At 57.5% G+C, this 19,892-nt stretch overlaps 1 protein-coding gene across 2 annotated transcripts; it reads left to right on the top strand.

Moving 5' to 3' along the window:
* Positions 1–1,003: 1,003 nt before the first annotated feature.
* On the top strand, positions 1,004–17,960 carry LAD1 (ladinin 1). 2 transcript variants are annotated; one of them, XM_059413080.1, is made up of 10 exons: positions 1,008–1,337; positions 10,436–10,573; positions 12,271–13,105; positions 13,601–13,705; positions 14,500–14,543; positions 15,908–15,980; positions 16,087–16,224; positions 16,560–16,646; positions 16,915–16,989; positions 17,314–17,960. In XM_059413080.1, exons 1-10 carry the CDS (start codon positions 1,300–1,302, stop codon positions 17,317–17,319), a joined length of 1,539 nt encoding a protein of 512 aa, XP_059269063.1. In that variant the 5' UTR covers positions 1,008–1,299; the 3' UTR covers positions 17,320–17,960. The 2 variants fall into 2 exon arrangements, with proteins under 2 accessions (XP_059269064.1, XP_059269063.1); XM_059413081.1 differs by lacking the exon at positions 16,915–16,989 and having other exon boundaries at positions 1,004–1,337.
* The last annotated feature ends 1,932 nt before the right edge of the window (positions 17,961–19,892 follow it).

The raw sequence follows: 19,892 nt of genomic DNA, 5'->3' as shown, positions 1-19,892 counted from the left end.
AGGGGGCCTTTTGGGGAAGGAGATCCCTTGCTGGGTGTCTGTGTTTCCAGGCTTCTGCTCAGCAGGGGGCTTGCTCATTCCTGTGAGCTCTGGGAGCTGGAGGGCACCCTGGAGACCATCAGTCCTGCATCAGTGCCAAAGGGAGGCCAGGCTGGGGAGCAAGGCCAGAGTGCGAGCAGTTCTGTCTCCCCTCCTTCTCCTCCTCCCGGTGCCTGGGGCTGCATCTTATCCCTCTCAGAGCAGGAACTGCTGCTGCTGACCTTGCAGTTCTGGTCCATCCGGGGAGATAAGATTCTCTGCACTCAATGCACTGGCCGTCTCTCAGCCCATCTGAGACTGGTTCCTGGGTAGAAAGCCCCTGGTCCCCACCAGCCCAGCTGCACACGTGAAGGGAGCCAGGTGGTGCTGGTGTTGCCTGAGAGGCCTTCAGAATTCAGTCCCGGTTATGCGTGCTCATTCCTTCCAGGGGAAAACCTGAGCTTCCCCTGCCCTGTTACACAGCCTACCGCGCCTGCCCAAAAATCAGCGTCCTCAAAGCCTGGACAGTGCCTTCCACATCGCTGTGTTTTCAGAACTATGGGCACTCGAGTGTTTGCTGACCTTCATCTAAGGCTCTCATCTAGAGAGAGGCTGGCTTTGCACGGGGGCGCGTTTTGTAGTTTTGTCTGCGGCACAGAGAAAGCACTACCCGGCTCCTCTCCTGGGGCCTCTTCGGGGCGGCGGGCCGGGCTGGGGGCTGCAGGCTGGGAGGCGCTCGACGCCCCGGACCCCAGATGACGGTACCTGCTCCCACTCTCCCGCTCGGCTTCCGCTCTTGGGTTACTCCGGGCTAAGTCGCTTTACCCGCAGCGAGCTCGGCCCGACCCCGATCGTCGGGTCCCCGCCCGCCGCCCCCCTCCCGGCACTCCGGTCGGCCCCAGGCGAGAGGAGGCGGCCCAGCGCGGAGCTGGTCCAACTGGTTCTGAGCAGGAAGTCCCCCTCCCTCGCCGCCGGCGGCCGATCGACCCCGCGCAGGCCCGGGAGTCCGTCGGTCCGTCCGGGGGCCTGCCCGACAGCTAGCCGGCGCTCGCGGGCTCTCAGTAGGGGCCGCCCGGGGCGGAGATCAATGCGGCTGGGCGCGGGCCGCCCACAGCCCGGAGGCCGCTCGGGGCGGCGGGTGGGAGCGCGGCGGGCCGGGCGGGCTGAGATAAGCGGCCATGTGACCTTACCTGGGCCGGGCGGCGGGGGAGGGGCGCGCAGGTGAGGCGGCGGCCGCCCGGCCCTGCACGCGCACACGGCGGCCGCGGGCTCGGCGGCGGCATGGCTGGCGGCAGGAAGGACTGGTCCGCGCTGTCCAGGTGAGCACCGTGGCCCGCCCGGCAGCCGCGCCCGGCTCCTCTCTGCTGCCGCGGCGTCGGCCCCCTTCCGCTCCCGGAGCCGGGCTCCGAGCCTGGGTCCTGCTGCTCCTGCAGCTCCTCAAGTCGGGACGCCGAACCGGGGGTGCGTGCGGTGGGGGGGGGGGGGGGGGCGGCCAGGGGGGGCGCGGGGGGGCCGGGGGGGGGGGGGGGGGGGGGGGGGGGGGGGGTGGGCGTTCTCGCTCCCCCTAGGTTTCCTTTCCTCCCCTCCGGAACTGAGGCCACACACAGGGTGCTTGGGGGAGGCTGGTCCCCGGCCGGGAGAGCCCCCCCCTCCCATGACCCCATGTGGGGTGGCAGGGACATTTGAGGGGACTGGGGAGGTGTTCAAGAGTTACCGCCAAGCCTCCCCCCGCTGCCACTTTCTCTGGTAAGAACTAGGAGAGCCGGCCTCTGGGGAGGTGTCCCTCAGCCCCTCTTGGGGCCGAGGGGTGGGGACAGCACTCTCTTTGGAGGATCAGAAGAATGGGATCAGTGAATAGAGACCACTGGGCAACAGATCCTTTTCTCACTCATGAGGCTCAGATTCTGAGTGTGGCGTTTTGGGGTGGTGTCTGTACTCGGTGACTTCAAGATAGTTGCTGTCCCCTTTTGTGCTTCAGTCCTTTTTTGTTTTTTGTTTTTTGTTGGCTGGTCTGCCAGAGGGTCAGGACACTGGGTATCTTATCCCTGTCCGCTGGACATCCTGTCAGGGTTGGATAAGACTGGGATGTTGGGGGGTTGTCCTGGAGGCAGCACCCCTCACTGTGGCCGGTGACCCCTGGTGACTCCTCTTGGAGATACCCTGCACCTCCCCTTGGAAGTGTTCACACCAGCGTCTTGGTCTCATCCCCCACGGTCCCTGCCATCCGCACCCATCTTGCCTTTTGAAGAAACTGAGGCCCGCGTAATAGCTCTGAGCTGGATTCTCTCTGCAGGGGCAGACCAGCACCTTACCCAGGCCTTCCCCATGAATGTGGTTTTTAGGCATTCGCCAGTGTTCTAGTTTCTCCTTCCCCTCCCTCCAGAAGGGCTCTAGAGCTTCTCTAGAGTCTCAGGCCCATCCTTTCCAGGGCTGGGGGGGTCCACCTCCTCAGACCCTCAGGACCTCCCATTGCTCTGAAGCACCGTTGCCTAGTAACCCCCCATGTGGGGGGGGCAAGGGCTCTAGAGAGGGGATAAGGTAAGCCCTGAGAATGGAAGGAACTCAGTGCCCTGGGAGAAAGAACCTAGGCTGCCCCAGAGGTTGGACACACCCCAGGGTAGGTCTGTGCTGAGGGTGGGGTTTGGGGGTCCAGACCTTGGACTCTGCACGTGGGCCATTGTGCATGGGGGTTGATGTGGGAGTGTCTTTGCTCCTAGCTGTGGGCATATCTGTGCCTGCGGACGTGTGCTTGCATGGGTGCGTGCAGGTGTACGTGTGGGGGCGCATGTTTATGGCTCATGTGGTGTGGAGACGTCTGTGTGGGTAGATGCTTATGTTGCTGAATTTGGGCCGTAGAAGTCTGAGTACTTTTGGTGTGAATGTTTATTGAAGACCTCGGTATAGTGTATTGGGTGAAAAATGCAAACCACACACTCCTTCGGCAGGAGCTCACTGGCTGGTGGGATGTGTGTGGTTTTGTGTCTGAGAGCGTGCCTGGATACGTATAGGGTGTGTGTGTGTGGTGGGTGGGCGGCTAGAGCACGGGAGCTTTAAAAATGGGAGCAGGGTCTGGTCTTAGCTTGTCCACTGCTCAGATGGACATGGGGCTGCTGGGGTGGGGCCGCGTTCCCACGGGATGTCCAGGGTAAGTGCCAGGCACACCCTGGGGAACCAGTCCTGCCACTGGAGCCCCTGGCCTGCCCTCCCTGCCGGCCCCAGCCCTCGCAGAGCCCCGTGGGCAGACACAGCTGCTGCCAACAGTCCTTCTGAGGAGGCACCTGGAGCAGGGGACCGCTCCCGCTCTGCTCCCCGGTTGAACAACAAGCCTCAGCGGGCAGGAGGGAAAGGACTGTGAGTCACTGTCAACCGAGTCTCCCAGGCTGGGGAGGACTGTGATGAGGGTGTGACCGCTGTGGCTCCAGGCAGGGTCCAAGTGGGAGCGGAGGGCCAGCCTGCCATCCATCCTTGGCATAGTATAGTAGACATACGGAGGCTCCAGCCCTGGGACGGGGCAGTGGTGAGCTGGCTGGCAGGGTGCCTTGCTCAGTGGCCTTGTCCTTTCCTCGCTGGGCTGGCTGGGTGGCTGGGCTGGCTGGGTGACACGGGTGAGGCTGGGCTGGGCCTGTCTGCAGGGGGTGAGGGGTGGGTCTGAGAGTGCCTGGGACTGAGCCGCCCGTGGTTAATCATTTCCCGGCCTGGGCCTGGAGCAGCCTTCCCACCTCCCAGCTTGGCTCTCCGTCCTTCCCGGACACCTCTCCCTAGCCCATTGGGGCTGAAGGGGACTTCAGTGACTCTGCATGGTGACCCTTCCTTGTGTAGAAGGGCAGCCCGAGACCTGTTTTCCAGAGGGGTTGAAGACTGGCCCAAGGTCATATAGCCTGTCAAGCTCCCGTCTGCTCTTTACTTCAAAGAGTTGCCAGTCCTGCTCCTTGAGGCTCAGGGTTCCACTGATGTTTCTGGGGCCACCTTCCCACCCTTTCCCTACTTTAACCAGAGCAGCAGAGCCTTGATCTGTTTTTCAGAGCTTGGTTTGAGGTCTCCTGCAGGGAGGTTCTTCCTTAGATCTAACGTCTCTCTGTTCAGCCGCTGATAGCAGCGGCGTGAGTGCAGTACTGGGGAGGATAGGGGCCCAACATGGAGGCGAAGAGAGGGATGTTGTCCCCGGATGAAGGCCAGGAGGTGGAGGAAGGGGTTGTCAGGAAGGAGGGAGTGGTGGGGTGGCTGCCTAGGGCTATGGCCTCAGCTGGTCCCACCCCAGGTGGTGGGACCCAGGTTCCATTCTGGGCCTGGTTCTGGTCAGTGTGTGGGCCACAGGCTTCCCCAAACCTCTGCTCTCCCAGGCTGCACCGTAAGTTTTGGCTTGCCCTGGTCTGGGGAATCCCACGTGGTCAGAGGCCCTCCCAGGCTCCTCTGTGCCTTCCTCTGAAGGTACAGTGACCCGCTGTGGCGAAGGTGGGGCCTCACTCTGGCTTAGGGGCAGCCCTCCTTGGACCTCTTTTCTGGCATCTGGTATTGTGGTTAAGGGTATGGGCTTTTGAGAAGCTGACCTGGGATGGAATCTCAGTTTTTGCTTTTGATTAGTTGTGCTATCTTGGGAAAGTTGTTCACCCCAGTGACCTTCCATTTTCTCATTAGTGCAATGGGGGTAACACCACCTTACCTCACGGGGTCGTTATGAGGTTTAATGTCCATGTTATTTATAAAGTACTTAGAATGGGGCCTAGCATTATAGTAAGCACTTAGGTGTTAGTACTGTCACTTCTTGATTCCTTTCTTTATTGACGTATTATTATTTACCACATGCAACAAATACTTGTGTGCTACTGAATGTTAAGCACCGTTCTAACGCCCTTACTTATCATATATTTATTTATTTTTAAGATTTTATTTATTTATCTGATAGACAGAGATCACAAGTAGGCAGAGAGGCAGGCAGAGAGAGAGAAGGAAGCAGGCTCCCTGCTGAGCAGAGAGCCCGATGTGGGGCTCGATCCCAGAGTGGGATCATGACCTGAGCTGAAGGCAGAGGCTTTAACCCACTGAGCCACCCAGGTGCCTCTATCATATATTTATTATTGGGGTTTCAACAGCTGCACCTGCTGAGGTCCCTCCTGGAGACTGACCCTTGCCCCCTGCTCCCAGTTCAGTTCATTTCCTCATCTTATAAGCAAGAGTTATCAGCAGTAATCTTCCCCCTACCTCCCCCCCCCCCCCCGGGTGTGGTGGTGGTCAAGGTGGTGGAGGTGAGTGATTCATGTTCTGCTAGGGGTTGAAGGCAGCCCCATGATTCTGGAAGAGCTGGGGAGTGAACTGTGGGGTCCTGGCATAAAGCTGGTAGGCCAGCAGGGACACCTTGGTCTCACCTCCAGTCTTAGGGCTAGGGCTGGCCTGGGGAGCAAGTGGGATGGGGGGTGAGTCATTTCTGAGGAGACCAGGCTCTGGCAGATCACTCTCCATATATGGCCACCCTGGAGATAAACAAATAAGCTGCTTCCCCCCAGGGCTGAGAGGAGTGTGTGTGGGAACGGGGTTGCTCAGGACCGAGGAATCCTGGAGGCTCCAGCCCAGCCCAGCGGGGTGTGGCCAGGAGAGAGGAGCTTCCGGCTTTGTGGGGGCCCTTTCTCCAGTGGATGGATCTCTCAACTCCGGAGGGCAAGAGCTGGCCCCAAACTGGACATCGGGGGCGAGAGTAAGTCCAGAGAAGGAGAGCTGAAAACATGGCCTCAGATGGGAGCCAGTAGAAGCTGGTGTTTATTTCCAGGTGTGATGGAGAAGGGCTCTGGTCAGAGCCTCATTAGCCTTGACCACAGAAGTAATTAATTAATTTAAAGATTTTATTTAAGAAAAGATTTTGTTTATTTATTTATTTGACAGACAGAGATCACAAGCAGGCAGAAAGGTAGACAGAGAGAGAGGGGGAAGCAGGGTCCCTGTGGAGCAGAGAGCCCGATGCTGGGCTCCATCCCAGGACCCTGGGATCATGACCTGAGCTGAAGGCAGAGGCTTAACCCACTGAGCCACCCAGGCGCCCCCATTTGCCCAACTTTAAAAAGAAAACAAAACTTGATATGTGTCTATTGTATATAAATTATACCTCAATTAAAAAACCATTCCTTGAGTCCACATTGCACTGTGGCTATGTCCCGTTTCATTTGCTTTTCTTCCTCCAAAGACCTGTTGGTCCTCACCGGTTCCTCCTTCCACTGTTCTTCCTTTGCTAGTCCAGCCTGGCTCTGGCCCCAGCCCTCGAGCTCCTGGGGACCAGCACCTCTGTGCTCACTACTCTGTGTTGGTTTCTCCCCCACCCGCCTCGCCCAAGTAGCCTTGGACAGGACCTCATTCCTCCCTCCAGGTTCACACTCTGCCCTGGCTTTCCTCCGGTCTCCCTGGCTCAGGGTCTTGGTCTCCTTTGCACCTATGCCCTCTCTCACCCTGAACAGCCAGAAAGGGACACCCCCCACCCTTGACAGCTGACATCTCCTCAAACTGCCTCCCTCCCCACCATCTTTCCCATTTCACGAACAGCACCAGGAATTGCTCAGGCCAAAAATCTAGGAGTTTTCCTTCTTTCTTCTCTTAGTCTCTGCCTTCATCCACATCCAGCCCATCTGCAAGTCCTCTTGGCCGTATCTTCAAGATGTGTCCCCAGTCCATCCCTCTTTCCTTCTCTGTGTCACCCCCACAGTTCAGGCCAGCAAAGCTCTCACCTGGGCCATGGCAGGAGCCTCCTAACAGGGACCCCTGGATCCCTCTCCCCCTGCCACCCTCAATTCTTCTTCCATCAGTGGCCAGAGAGATTAAATAATAATAGTAACAAATTCTATCATGTCACTCCTCCATGTAAAGCTATCCGGTGGCTCTCTGGCTCACTTGAATAAAACCCAGATCCTTTCCCTGGTCCATGAGGCTCTTTCCTCTGGCTTCTCCTCGATGTCTAAGCTCTCTGTGGGCCTCTCTGGGGCTCTGGCTCCTCCTTGCCCTGAACACCCAGCTGTCACACCCAGTGCTTTACCCGTGCTGTGCCCTCCTCCCAGGACACCCTGCCACCAGATCCAGCTCCTCAGAGCTCTCAGAGAGGCCTCCCCTCCCCGTCACCTTCTCTCACGTTACCCCTTACCTGGTTCTGTTGTCCTCGTGTCACTTCCTGACATTGTTTGGTTCAGGCGCTCATTTCCTGGCTCACTGACCCCACCCCTTGACCCCTGCACTCGGTGCTCCTGGGGATGGCGGTTGGGGGGAAGAGCCTGCCAGCCTCCTCTGCTGCACCCCCATCCCTGGGACTATGTCTGGCATGTAGTCGGTGCTCAAAAAAATATGTGTTTGGTGAAGGCTGGATCAACGTGATGTTGGGCTTAGAAAAACAGATTGGAGCCATTGTGTGGTGTATCCTCTACATTTACAGAAGGAAAACTTCGAAGAGGAAAGCCAGGGATGTCCACAAGGGCGGTGGAGTAGGATTCCTTATGAGAGGCTGCCTGGAGAACCTTTCCTGGGAGGCTCCAGAGATGCATTTCATATGCACTTCTGTTTGTGGAATCCATGGGTTTGCATGATGATTTTTTTTTTTTCAGAAACATGTCTGTTCCTTAACTTGAGGCTTGGTTGCGGGCGATACCCCGCAGGAGGGGGAGAGGCGCAGGAGGACTGGGGCTGGGCCACAGGACAGGCTGGGAGAGCAGGTTTGACACCTGACGTGGCAGAGGGAAGGCCTTAAACAGCAACTCTGGGAGGGATGAGGCCTTTTCCAGACACTGCCTTTCTGGAGGGCTCCAGGTAGGGAGAGTCCCAGGAAAGCTCCGGAGAGGGCTTGCTCTGCTGACTCTCCCGTTGTACTATTCCCAGCCCAGACCTTGTCCTGGGGTGCTGCGTGAAGCACGTCCTCCTGCCCAACAAACCCCTCACCTCTGTCCTCAGGCTTGGCCGGGCCCTCCCTCCTGCCAGGCTTGCCAGTTCCTCCCCAGCCCCATCACCTCCATTAAAATCCTGTTCACGCTCCAGGATCCAGCCCAGGGTCAGTCTCGTCTGTGAGACTTTCTGGATAATTTTGGTTTACAGTAATCATTCCCTCTCCTGCAGAGCAATGTCTGTGCTTTGGTTGAGGGACTTATTGGGGGACATGCTTTTGTTTCTCGGTAGATAGAGGTATCTTTAGGGCAGGGACTCTGCCTTGTTCTGTGAACCGCCCCCCCCCCCCCCGCCCCCGCCGCCCCCATTCCTGACTTGCTGGTCCATTGCCGTTGCTCAGCAATGATGTATTTGGTCTTTGGTTGAGATGGAAGGTGGGGTGGATGAAGGTGGGGTGGGCTGGCCATGAGGGGGTGGGAGGATGGCAGGGCAGGGCTTAAGGTGATTGGTGGAGAGCGCTTGCACGGCTCAGTCGGTTGAACGTCTTGACTCTGGTTTCAGCTCAGGTCATGATCTCAGGGTCCTGGGCTTGAGCCCCGAGTTGGGCTCCCTGCTCAGTATAGAGTCCGCTTGGCCCTCTCCCTCCCCTTTTGTCTTTCCCCCTCCTTGCTTGTTTGCAGTCTCTCTCAAATAAATAAATCTTAAAAAAAAAAATTAAAGATAAAAGATGATTAGACAGGGAAATGAGGGGCGACTGAGTTGACGGGTGTTTGGATAGACAGGTGGCTGGGTGGATGGGTAGCAAGTGAGGAAGGAGATGGGTAAGGGGGTGACTGGTTGTGAGAGTGCCTGACTGGTCCTGTGAATGCAGAGTGATAGTGGGGAGGGGGGACAGGAACCCAAAGTAGAGTGTACAGAGTCCCCCTGCTCCCTGACAAGTGAAAGCTGGTTCTAGGACGTGAGAGAGACTCAAAGAGCTCCCGAGAAGGGAGGCCGATACTGGAATCTTTTCTAGGTGTAACTGGTCTTGTTTGTGGGGCTTCCCAACTCTGAACAGCTGAGAAACCATGGGTTGCTGGGAAACTCGGGTTTTTCTGTGCTTGTCCATTGATGGCTGTTATCTAAGAATCCAAAAAGAGAAAGGAACTTGTCAAGCGTATCCATCTCCTTCAGACAGAACCATGCCCATCCTCTCATGTTCGTAGCCACCCCCAGAGAGGGAGGCCCCGCATTCCCACTCTGGATTCTAGAGTCAGGTCTAACCCAGTGGTTGTCCTTGGAAGTGGTTTTGGTGCCTGCCACCCCACCTCCCCCCTCCGAGGGACATGGCAAAATGAGGAGACATTTTTGGTTGTCACAGCTTGGGGGGCTCGTACTGAGACATCGAGGGTAGGGGTCGGGGTGCTGTTCAACCCCTATAATCCAGCACAGCCCCCGCACACGGAGTTACCTGGCTGAGATGTTAGTGATGCGTGGGATGAGAAGACCTGGTCCAATCCAAATCCTTTCGGTACCTTTAGCTGAAATTTAGTACACATGTAATGTGAACCACAGATGCGAACCACATTTAAAATAGTCCTTTTTTAGGGACGCCTGGGTGGCTCAGTTGGTTGGACGACTGCCTTCAGCTCAGGTCATGATCTTGGAGTCCCGGGATCGAGTCCCGCATCGGACTCCCAGCTCCATGGGGAGCCTGCTTCTCTCTCTGACCTTCTCCTCGTTCATGCTCTCTCTCACGGTCTCTCTCTCAAGTAAATAAATAAAATCTTTAAAAAAAAAATAAAATAAATAGTCCTTTTTTTAAAAAAAAGATTTTATTTATTTATTTATTTGACAGAGATCACAAGTAGGCAGAGAGGCAGGCAGAGAGAGAGGGGGAAGCAGGCTCCCCACTAAGCGGGGAGCCCGATGTGGGGCTCAATCCCAGGACCCTGGGATCATGACCTGAGCCAAAGGCAGAGGCCCAACCCACTGAGCCACCCAGGTGCCCCTAAAATAGTCCATTAAAAAAAAAAAAGGTTTTATTTATTTGCAAGAAGGAAAGAAGGAAAGCACAAATGGGGGGAGTGTCAGAGGCAGAAGGAGAAGCAGGGTCCCCACTACGCAGGGAGCCTGATGTGGGGCACCCATCCCAGGACCGTGGGATCATGACCTGAACCAAAGGCAGACACTTAACTGACCGAGCCACCCAGGCGCATCTAAAGTTGTCAGTTTTTCTATAGACGACATACTAAGAAAGTAAAAAGAAACAGGTGATCAGTTTTAATAACATATCTCGTTTCCCCAGTATATCACAAACATGATCATTTTAACGTGTGATCAATATGCAGGATTATAAACGAGATATTTTAGAGTCTGTTCTTTGTATCAGGTCTTGGGGATGCTCGTGTCTCTTATAGCACGTGCCGGTTCCAGTGTCCCATAGCCCCCACACACAGCCCAGGCCGAGTGGGTGTTTGCGGTCTTGCCCCAGTGCTGCAGGGGTCTGGCTTGGGACTGGGGATCTGTGGGTCCAGGGGTCCAGGGGTCTGGCCTGGGCTGCACTGATTGTCCCCCACTCCCTGCCCCGCAGCCTGGCCAGGCAGTGGACCCTCGAGGATGAGGAGGAGCAGGAGCGGGAGCGCCGGCGGCGACACCGGAACCTGAGCTCCACCACGGACGAAGAGGCTCCCAAGCCCGCCCAGAATGGAGACACGCCTGCTGCCCGGAGGTGCTCGGGTCCGGGAGGGCAGTGGTGGGAGCCGCCAGTTCCCTGTCCCAGGGGACCAGAATGGATGTAGCTGCCCCCGACAGACCACGTATGGCAGGTTTGGCCTGCCTGGTGAACGTGACCTAGGGTCTGAAGATAAGCTCCCGGGTCCTCTCCCTCCCCAGACTGTGCTCCGTGCACCAGGCTCCAGCCTCCTTGGAAGCAGAACCCCGTCTGTGGGTTCATACCGTCTCTGATGCTTTGCTGGACAGAATCAATTCTTCCAGTGTCTCTGAGCCAGAGGCCTCATTATCCGACTTTACAGCTGCAGAAACGCCACAAAGCCATGTTAGATACACAGGCCACTTGCTGAGATGGCTTACCCAGGGAGTGGCGGGGTCCACTTTTCCTCTGGCTCTCTCAGGCTCTATGGCTTATCCCTTTCCACCCCCCAACCTGCCTCCCTGTCCCCCTGACCCTCCATGATTGGCTCTGAGGGGAGGGACATGGGGGCGACTCTCACCGTCTGGATTGTAGGACTGTGGGGGACAGCAAGTTCCCCGTGTGCCGGGGCGGTGGTGGGCACTCACAGGGAAGGAATCTCATTCCGCCCACCAAGCCTGGCTTGCACATTGGGAAGCTGAGGCCCAGTGAATTGACTTTGCCCTAAACCACACGGAGGGCAGGAAGGTGAGGGAGGAAAAGGAGCTCCATTGGCTGAAGGCCAAGGGCTGGATACCTTTTGGACGGTCTCCTCATGTTGCTTTTGTTTCCTTGGGTCCCCGAGGAAAGGGACAACCGGGTCACGCCCTGGGTTGTGCCAGAGCCATGGCCACGACGTGACTACCAGGAGTGCAGGATGGCCTGCCGGAAGCTCTGGGTTCTACTCCCCAGTTCCATTGCTCATTATCTGGGTGACCTTTGACCAGTCTCTGGTCTTGATCTGAGCCCTAAGGGGCGAAGACCGTTTGTATTCCCTTTGAGCTCCAAGACCCAGTATGGGGCCTCACACCTATAAAGAAGTTGTTCCGTGTTTGTTGATTGAGTCTGAATACAGAATAGTTGGACCTTATAGAGGTTTATCAACTTTTTTTTTTTTTAAGATTTTATTTATTTATTTGACAGAGATCACAAGTAGGCAGAGAAGCAGGCAGAGAGAGAGAGGAGGAAGCAGGCTCCCTGCTAAGCAGAGAGCCCGATGCGGGGCTCGATCCCAGGACCCTGGGATCATGACCTGAGCCGAAGGCAGAGGCTTTATTTATTTATTTATTTATTAAAAAGATTTTATTTATTTATTATTCGACAGAGAGAGATCACAAGTAGGCAGAGGGGCAGACAGAGAGAGAGAGAGAGAGAGAGGAGGAAGCAGGCTCCCCACTGAGCAGAGAACCCGATGTTGATCCCAGGACCCCGAGATCATGACCTGAGCTGAAGGCAGAGGCTTTAACCCACCGAGCCACCCAGGAGCCCCCATCAATTGTTTTTGAAAGCATGGTGTGCTTTGTTCAGATGACTTCCTGGAAACCCCATATGTAAGGCAGGTGAAAGTCATCCTTACTTAAGGAATAGTTGGGGGGTAGGGGAGGCCAGGGCTCTCTTTCCTCGCCCCCACTCTGGCAGGCCTGGAAGCTTCTCCATTGGGTCAGGTACCCCCAGGTCTCTCCCACCTCTGATATCTGATTCTTACCTCCCACCTCATCTCCCATCTTCTGGCCTAGACTGCCGAGCGTGGAGGAAGCAGAGGCGCCCAAGCCACGAACCTCGGCCTCCAAAGATGAGGATGAGGACATCCAGGCCCTCCTCAGGACCCGGCAGGAGCGGAGGCAGAGGCGGCAGGCGGCGGAGGCTGCGCGGGCCCCCAGTCCGCAGGAGACAGAGGAGGGAAGGGACGGCTCTGGCCCAGGGCAGGCCAAGCAGCAGCCTCTCATGCCCAAGAAGGAGGTGGAGCCACCACTTCCGCGGAGACTGAGCCGGGAGCGGCGCGGCCCCTGGGCCAGGGAGGAGGAGAGCTCGGCGGCCCAGGAGTCCGAAAGTGGGAAGAAGGAGGTCTCAGAGAAGCCTGCGGTCTCAGAGAAGCCCCCCGCTCCAGGGAAGACATTAGTACTTGGAAAGAGACTGGTCTCAGAGGAAACCTCCATCTCAGGGAAGGCCTTGGGCCCTGAGAAAACATCTGTGTCAGAGAAAAGAGCCGTCTTAGAGAAGAAGTCAATTCTAGAAAAAACAAGTGTGTCGGAGAAGCCGCCAGCCCCCAGGAAGACATCAGACTCAGAAAGGAGAACAGTTTCTGAGAAAGCATCGCTCTTCGAGAAGCCTCTGGTGTCAGAGAAGACCCTGGCCACCGAGACAAAGCTGGCCCCAGAGAGGGCGGCCGCCCCACAGCAGCCTCAGGCAGGGGAGCAGCCGGCCTCTGGGGGAAGCCAGCCCACCTCCACCACGGGGCAGAGTGGAAAGGCCCTCCCCGAGAAGACCCCCCCGTCCTCCGCCAAGCTGAGGGAGCAGGGGGCGCCGGCCCCTCCGGCTGCGACTTCTCGCCTCCCGCCCATCACGTTGCAGGTTGGCAGTGCCCCTGCCCCTCCCAGCCCTGCACGTGCCCCTCTCGTCCTGCCCCAGGTGGTCTCTGGCTCCCTTGCTGTTTCTTGTCCTCTCACCATGAGGCTGGCTTGGGCCATTTCCTTTCTCCCTGCCTGCTTCTGGTCCCTGTCAGAGTAGACACTAGCACAGGGCAGGTGGCTGGCAGCTGAAAAGGGCATTAACTGTGGGGCAGGGACCACCTGCCACCCTGCACCCCGTCCTCATCAAGGGCCTGGAGTTCAGGACCCCCGCAGCCTTTCGGGAAGCCTCAGGTCCTTCCAGAAGTTCTGCTGGAAATCTGTCTGGTGGCCTGGTTCCACAGAACTGTATTCACCAGCCTCACAGCCGAGGCGGAGGGGCAGGAGGCAGCTTCCTTCTGCAGCTCCTGGGCCGGGCCGTGCCACACAGGGTTCCCATGGCGGCTTGGGCTTTGGGCTACCCAGACCTCCTGTGTGACACTCCCCCCACTCCATCCAGGTGAAAATCCCAAGCAATGAGGAAGAGCTGGACACACTCTCACCCACCCAGGCCACCTACAGCAGCTCCCTCAAACGCTCCAGCCCCAGGACCATCTCCTTTCGGGTGAGAGCCCAGGGCGCCTTTGTTTCCAGTCCACTGGAGGGCAAGCCAGGGAAATAGGCATTTATTATCCAGGCCTTAGGTTAGATACTGAGTGGATCCTTTGGATAGAGGGGTTTTGGATTCTCATGGGTGGCCAAGAGCCGAAGACTCGGATTAACTGAAGGAGAGCAGGTTCATGACCCAGGGGGCAGGTGTGGATGAGGCTGAGCAGCCCCACCTAGTGGGCAAGGCCAGAGCTGCAGTAAGAGGGCACCAGGTGGGTTCAGCGGCAGGGGCCCCCAAGCCCACCTTCATCAGCTCCTGATCTCACCCAGGAGGCTGGCATAGGGTAGGGGCTGAGAACAGTCTGGTTCTCCTGAACCAGAGAGTTCCCTGCTCTGCCTGTGCTCTCGTACTACAAGTTGTACAAACTGGAGACTCTGATCTCACCTGATATTTACTCTCGGTTCCTTGGTTCACCAGTTGCCCCAATGTGTGCCAGGCCCTGGGGAGGAAGCTGGAGGCCTGGTGTTGATCAGGGCTGGTCCCCGCCTGGCAGGGCTCATGGGCAGTGGGGAGGCAGGTGGGAAAACAGATGGTTGAGGTGGTGGTGGGGTGGGGCACAGGAGGGGCTTCTGACTCAGTCTGGTGGGTGGGGGCAGGTGTCTCCCAGACAAGAGGAAGGCCTTTAATGGAGGTTTAGTTGGGGGTTGGAGGAGGAGGAGGAAGTATTTGGAGAGCTGAGCCCTTCCCTTCTGGAGGGCCGTGGCCTCCTTGGGATTCTCACTCATCAAAGCCTTTCCTTTTTTTTTCAGATGAGCCCCAGGAAAGACAACTCAGAAACAACCTTAACCCGCAGGTCAGGGGCCTGGTGACTCTGGCTTTGTCTGATCTGGTCACATTCAGCCTGTGTGTGCTGAGCACCTGCTGCCTGTCTTCCCAGGCAGGGGCCACGGGGTATCTGAGGGGAAGGTGCCGTCCTTGGCCAGGGCTTCAGATCCTGCAAGGAGCTTAGACTGACACAAGTGACGGAGGCCCAAGGAGATGGAACGGGGACGGAAGGGATCAGGGAGAGCTTCTTGGAGGAGGCAGGCTTGGGTGGGGCTCCGAAGGTAGAGGAAGTTGGGGTGGCGAGGGGGAGGAGAGCCTCGGAGGAGGGGGACTATGAAGAGTGCAGGGAAGGGGAAGCCCCTGCTTTAGCGGGCCTGATGTTGGGGGAGGGGGTAGCTGGGAATCCACGTGTTCCCGGAACATCCCTGTGCCCCATAATTTTGATGCAAATCGTTTAAGGACTGTGTTTGGAAGAAAAGAAACGGAAACAGGGTCTGAGAAGCAGTTGTTCTCATATATTAGGAATTACACGCACTTGTGCTGTGTCCTGCCCGTACACATTGGCGGAGGCCGGCTGTCCCGGCCGAGGCCTGGGGTGACGGTGGCAGCAAGGGGGTCCACAGACAAATAAGATGTGGCAGCTCACATCGGACCAGTAAACATGCAGGAGCCCCCAGCAGGGTGGTGTAGGGACAGGAACGTGTTCCCGGAGTGGCTGCAGCAGCCCAGCCTGCGGGAGGCAGAGGACACGTCCCAGAGCAGTCGACTTCTGAGTGGGACTCGAAACAGAGGGCCTGGCCCAGAGGGGAAAAGCCCGAGGTACCCGGTCACTTGGCACAGATGCCCGTGGAGAAAGGGGTTAGAGCGGGGCGGGGGTGGGGGAAAGCTGGTGTCAGAAGGGGAGGCAGGGACCAGACCATGAGAGCCTTGTATGCTGTGCCAAGGAGTTTGGTCCCTGCCCTGTGGCCCAGGAGGTTGGAGCTGGAAGGACAGGGTGGGCTGTGTTTGAGGTGGGTGGGATGGTCTGGTGGCAGGAGGGGGAGAGCTTGGGGTGGCAGGCAGAGGGAGTGGGGGAGGGTGGTCGCAGTGGGGGGGAAGGTGGGGACGGAGATCCATGAGACGTGTGTGAGGTGGCCGTGACAGGACGAGCGAGGAATGGCCGATACTTCTGGTCCTGGGGGCGTCCTGCTGAGTGGGCTATTTCTAGGGAGGTGAGGAAAGTCCCTGGACTTTTCTAGTAGATTTCCACCTCAGCCAAGTCACTGGAGTCTCATTCAGTGAGGGAGGCTGTCTTCCCTTTGCCCAGAGGGTGGGTGGGCAGTGCTCAGGCTCCGGGCAGGCTGAGGGCAGAGGTGTCACTGGTCTGATCTGTCCTGCCCTCCCGTCCCGCAGCGCCAGCATGAGGCTCCCCGCTGGCACAGTCAAGTTAGGGGAGAAGCTGGAGCGATACCACACAGCGATCCAGGTGGGCAGGGCTCTTGTGGAGGGACCTCGGGACCTGACTGGCCTGCTGGGTGGGGATCTGGGCGCCTCACCTTCAAGGGTCAGCTGTCTGTATTCTCTGTTTCCAGAGATCGGAATCCGTCAGGTGTCCTGGCTCGTCCCGCACTGAGTTCTTTGTGGCTCCCATGGGCGTAGCCAGCAAGCGCCACCTCTTTGAGAAGGAGCTGGTAGGCCAGAGCCGAGCAGAACCAGCCTCCAGCCGGAAGGTGAGGGGCTCGAGCCCAGCCAGGGGTCTTTAGGCTGATTAGGCTTGAGGCCTCTGGATGCAGAACCAGACCCTGGCCATACTAGAAAGCTCCGTGTTTCCATGTGTGTTTCGGCAGAACCCGCTGTTGACTCGAGTTGTCATTCAGGAGCCCGTCTCCTTAGCGGCGCACAGCGGTCCCTGCGGTGGCGGCGGGTGGGGGCCTTCCCGGATATATGTGGCCCTGCTGAGTGGATATGAAAGTGAGGCAGAACGGTGTCCTTGTGCCGGGGTGTTGGAAAATGTCTTGGTGTTGCTGGAGGCCGCAGGCCCTGAGATGCAGGCCTCTCTTTTCAGGAAAACTTGAGGCTCTCAGGGGTTGTGACATCCAAGCTCAACCTGTGGATCAGTAGGACCCAGGAGTCTGGAGATCAGGACCTGCAGGTACATTGTCCCTCCCTGAGATCTTGGTCTGTGGGCCTTTTGTGTTAGAATTACCTGGGTCAGAGAAGGGGCAGCCCTGAGGGAAATGGAGACGTTCCAGGAAGGGAGACCATGTGGAGTGGGGGGGCTAAGCCTGTCACCAGGAGGCAGGAGAGAGGAGGGGTGGGTCTGGGGTCTTCCCACACAGGAAGGGAGGGGCCTGGGGATCCTAACCCCCTCTGTAGTCAGCCTTATTCTACCCCCCTCCCCTTATGACGTCCCCAACCAGGATCCACGGAAAGAGTCAGTGGCCCCTAAGAGGACCCAGTGGGGAAAGAAAGGAGACTCCTCCCTGGATGTCGAGGTGAGGGGCAGAGAGGGCCTGGCCCTGGGGAGACCCTGCCCCCCACTGCCACCCCTCCAACTGCATAGTCCTGGTACCCAGAATGTCCCAGGTCTGCTGTCAGGCTGGGTTGACCCAACCTCAAGATTACTGGTTGAACCCCTGACCTAGCTTCTCTTTCCCGCAGCTCTGCAAAGCCCCAGCCCCCTTCAACAAGCAGGTTTGGGACTTCTGACCAGTGTGGGTGTGGGCCTTGGGCCAGGGGATGCCTTCCTGTCCAGAGACCCCCTTTCCCCCCAGCCCTAGGAGCCTCCTCGCCTTTTCTGACAGACCTTTGCCCCACAGGTATGATGAACCGGGCCAGGACACACCCGCAAGTCTGCATCTCGGGGGCCTTCCCTCAGGCCAGGCCCTGCTGCCAGCAGCATCCCTGTCTCTCATCGCCCCTGCTCCCGCTCTGCCTCTGGACCTGGGGCCAGGAGTGTTGGGGAGACTCAAGCCAACTCCTTCCCAATCTAGCTTCTGGGGGTGGGTGTGCCCCGCCCCCTTCTCATCCCATGGCAGGCACAGTGGGTCCTGGGACCCAGTGTCAGCACCCTGTGGCCTCCATGTCCTGTCCGGAGGTGGCTTCCAGGCCCTGCTCCCTTGCAGGGGCAGGGCGGTGCTGTCTCCCGGGAACTCTCTGCGATCTGCTTCTAGCAGGTGCCTCCAATATGCCTATGATGTCTCTCCCTCACTGAGGCCTGGAGCTGAGCACCTCAGTCCCTGGGGCCTGCCTCCAGCTTGCTGAGACTGTCCGGGAGCTGCCCTGTGTCTTCCGTGTGCCCCGTCTCCCCGCTTTGTCTGCCTCTCACTTCCTTGGCCGGCTCCTCCGGCCAGGAACTCAGTGCCATTTTGTGCACCCCTTCGCCCCCTCTCTGGAAAAGCTGTTCTCAGGAAAGAGCTGATAAACTCCTTTACTCTCAGGTGACCAATAAGACCTTAAAAATGGATTCCTGGCTGGAGGATTTACTTTCCAGTGGGTTTGTCTACAGGATGTGAGGGGGACTGTTGTGACTGGATTGTGTGTGTGTGTGTGGGGGGTCACTTGTCATTCTCCCTGCAGCCCCCTCTTGTCCTCACACTGAGGTGGGCTGACACCCTATCCAGCATCGTGACTTGGTGGGGAGCTGGGGGGGCCGAACTGCCACGGACAGTGCCACACTTGCCACCACGCTTCCCCAAGCAGGGTCTCCCGACAGCCCCTCCTCCCCTCCCCCGATGTCGTGGCCCCTGTGAGCTTGGGAAATGCCGAGCTTTCTGAGAATCTAGGACAGACCAAGCTCAGTCAGTGTGGCGCCCTGTCAACCCCCTTAATGCTGTAATTAAAAAAAAGTATGTATGTATGTGTGTGTACACATATGTATATATACACATATGTGTATATATATATTACAGATATTTATGTAGTCTCTACTATACAGATATCTACACATATGTACTCCATACAACACACACACACATCTCTATATCTATATCTACATTTTTTCCCCATTTGAACTGGATTAGAATTCTACCTAATTGCTCGGGTTTTACGCAGAACCAGCCGGGGAGCAGGGAAGAAGTGCAGAACCTTGCCCTCTTCCTCTTTGTTCCCTGTCCCCAGGCCATACCTGGAAAACCCCAGGGTTTCTCAGAACACCACCCTTCAGGGCGTCACCAGGCCTTAGTTCCCCAAGCTTGTGGGCGCTGACATAGCCAGCTAGGGATTACCAGCCTTGTCCCAGCCTATGTGTGAGTGAGGGCTCCAGTCTTGGGTCCTTTGGTCCAGGAGACAGAAGACCCTCAGGGCCCCATACCTACAGACTTCCCAGGCTGGCCCGTCTACAGCTGGTGGGTCTCTTGTGGCTGGTCCTGTGCCTGCACTGAGCTAGGGAGAGTGAGACTTGGAGGCCCTGCCCTGTACCCCACTAATTCCCCCAAAGGCTGGAGCTCTTCAAGAGCTCTACCTCCAGAATTTGAGGACAAAACCAGGGACAGGGGGAGGGGTGTGATGAGAATTACCCAGAAACTCAAAGGACCTGCTGGGAGCTCAGGGTTCAAACTAGGACCTGGGACTTTGGGATGTGCATGTTCTAAACTTTGGCAAGTTACCTGGCAGGTGAATTTGTTCTGCTGGTAGAACCGTCCTCACATAGACCTTTCTTGGGAGAGGCTCCCAGAAACTCTCCTCTAGAATGGAGCCCTGGTTGGGGACTGAGGGGGGCTGCCTTGGGCCTCGTGTCTGAGAGGTCCTGGCGGCTGCTTCCTTGGGGTGTTGAAACACTTCATGCCCACACAGCGTCCCCGGGTGACCTTCAAGGACAGGCTGCAGGGTGGAGTGTGGGGAGACATAACCCCACGACTCCCTGTCCTTTGAATTCATGCCTCCCCCACCCCCCACACTGCCCAACATCAAAGAGTACTTGGCCTCATTCCTGGCAGGGGGATAGACACCCAACAAGGAGACAACTATGTGCCCAAGATGATTTCAGTGGGTGAACAGGTGTGCGGACAATCAGCATGCTGATTTCAGGGTGGCTAAGTGAGCAGGGGAGGACTCTTGGGGGGGTGGGTGACACTGAGCATCCTCTGGAGACACAGCAGGTCCCCCTACCCATATACCCACGGCTCTGCCTGGCCTGCTCTCCTGCCCTAGTGTCCTTGGGGCCCCACACAGGACGTGCTCTCCTTGCAGTTTGAAGCTGCAAGCAGTGTTCAGCTTACGCTGCTTCCCATATAACGCCAGGTAAGCACCATCTCTTTGTTTCCTCTTCCCTTCCACCGTTAGCTTGAGGAGGGAGCTCTGTATCTGTTTGCAAGGACCGGGCACCCACGACAGCCTGGGAGCAGCCCTGCTGTGTCCAGATGTGGCTGCTCGAAAGTGGCCTTTCTCCCTGTCTGCC

The sequence above is a fragment of the Mustela nigripes genome, chromosome 10 (assembly GCF_022355385.1).
Source record: "Mustela nigripes isolate SB6536 chromosome 10, MUSNIG.SB6536, whole genome shotgun sequence".
Lineage (NCBI taxonomy): Eukaryota > Metazoa > Chordata > Mammalia > Carnivora > Mustelidae > Mustela > Mustela nigripes.
The sequence above is the reverse complement of the archived record's forward strand: the minus strand, read 5'-3'. Positions and strand labels throughout refer to the sequence as shown.

What these genes read in the sequence shown, in the direction of transcription:
- LAD1 (XM_059413080.1), top strand. Translation starts at nt 1,300, where the DNA reads ATGGCTGGCGGCAGGAAGGACTGGTCCGCGCTGTCCAG. An exon ending in GACACGCCTGCTGCCCGGAG is followed by an intron (nt 10,574 to 12,270) that starts GTGCTCGGGTCC and finishes CTTCTGGCCTAG; the next exon opens with ACTGCCGAGCGTGGAGGAAG. An exon ending in GAAACAACCTTAACCCGCAG is followed by an intron (nt 14,544 to 15,907) that starts GTCAGGGGCCTG and finishes CCCGTCCCGCAG; the next exon opens with CGCCAGCATGAGGCTCCCCG.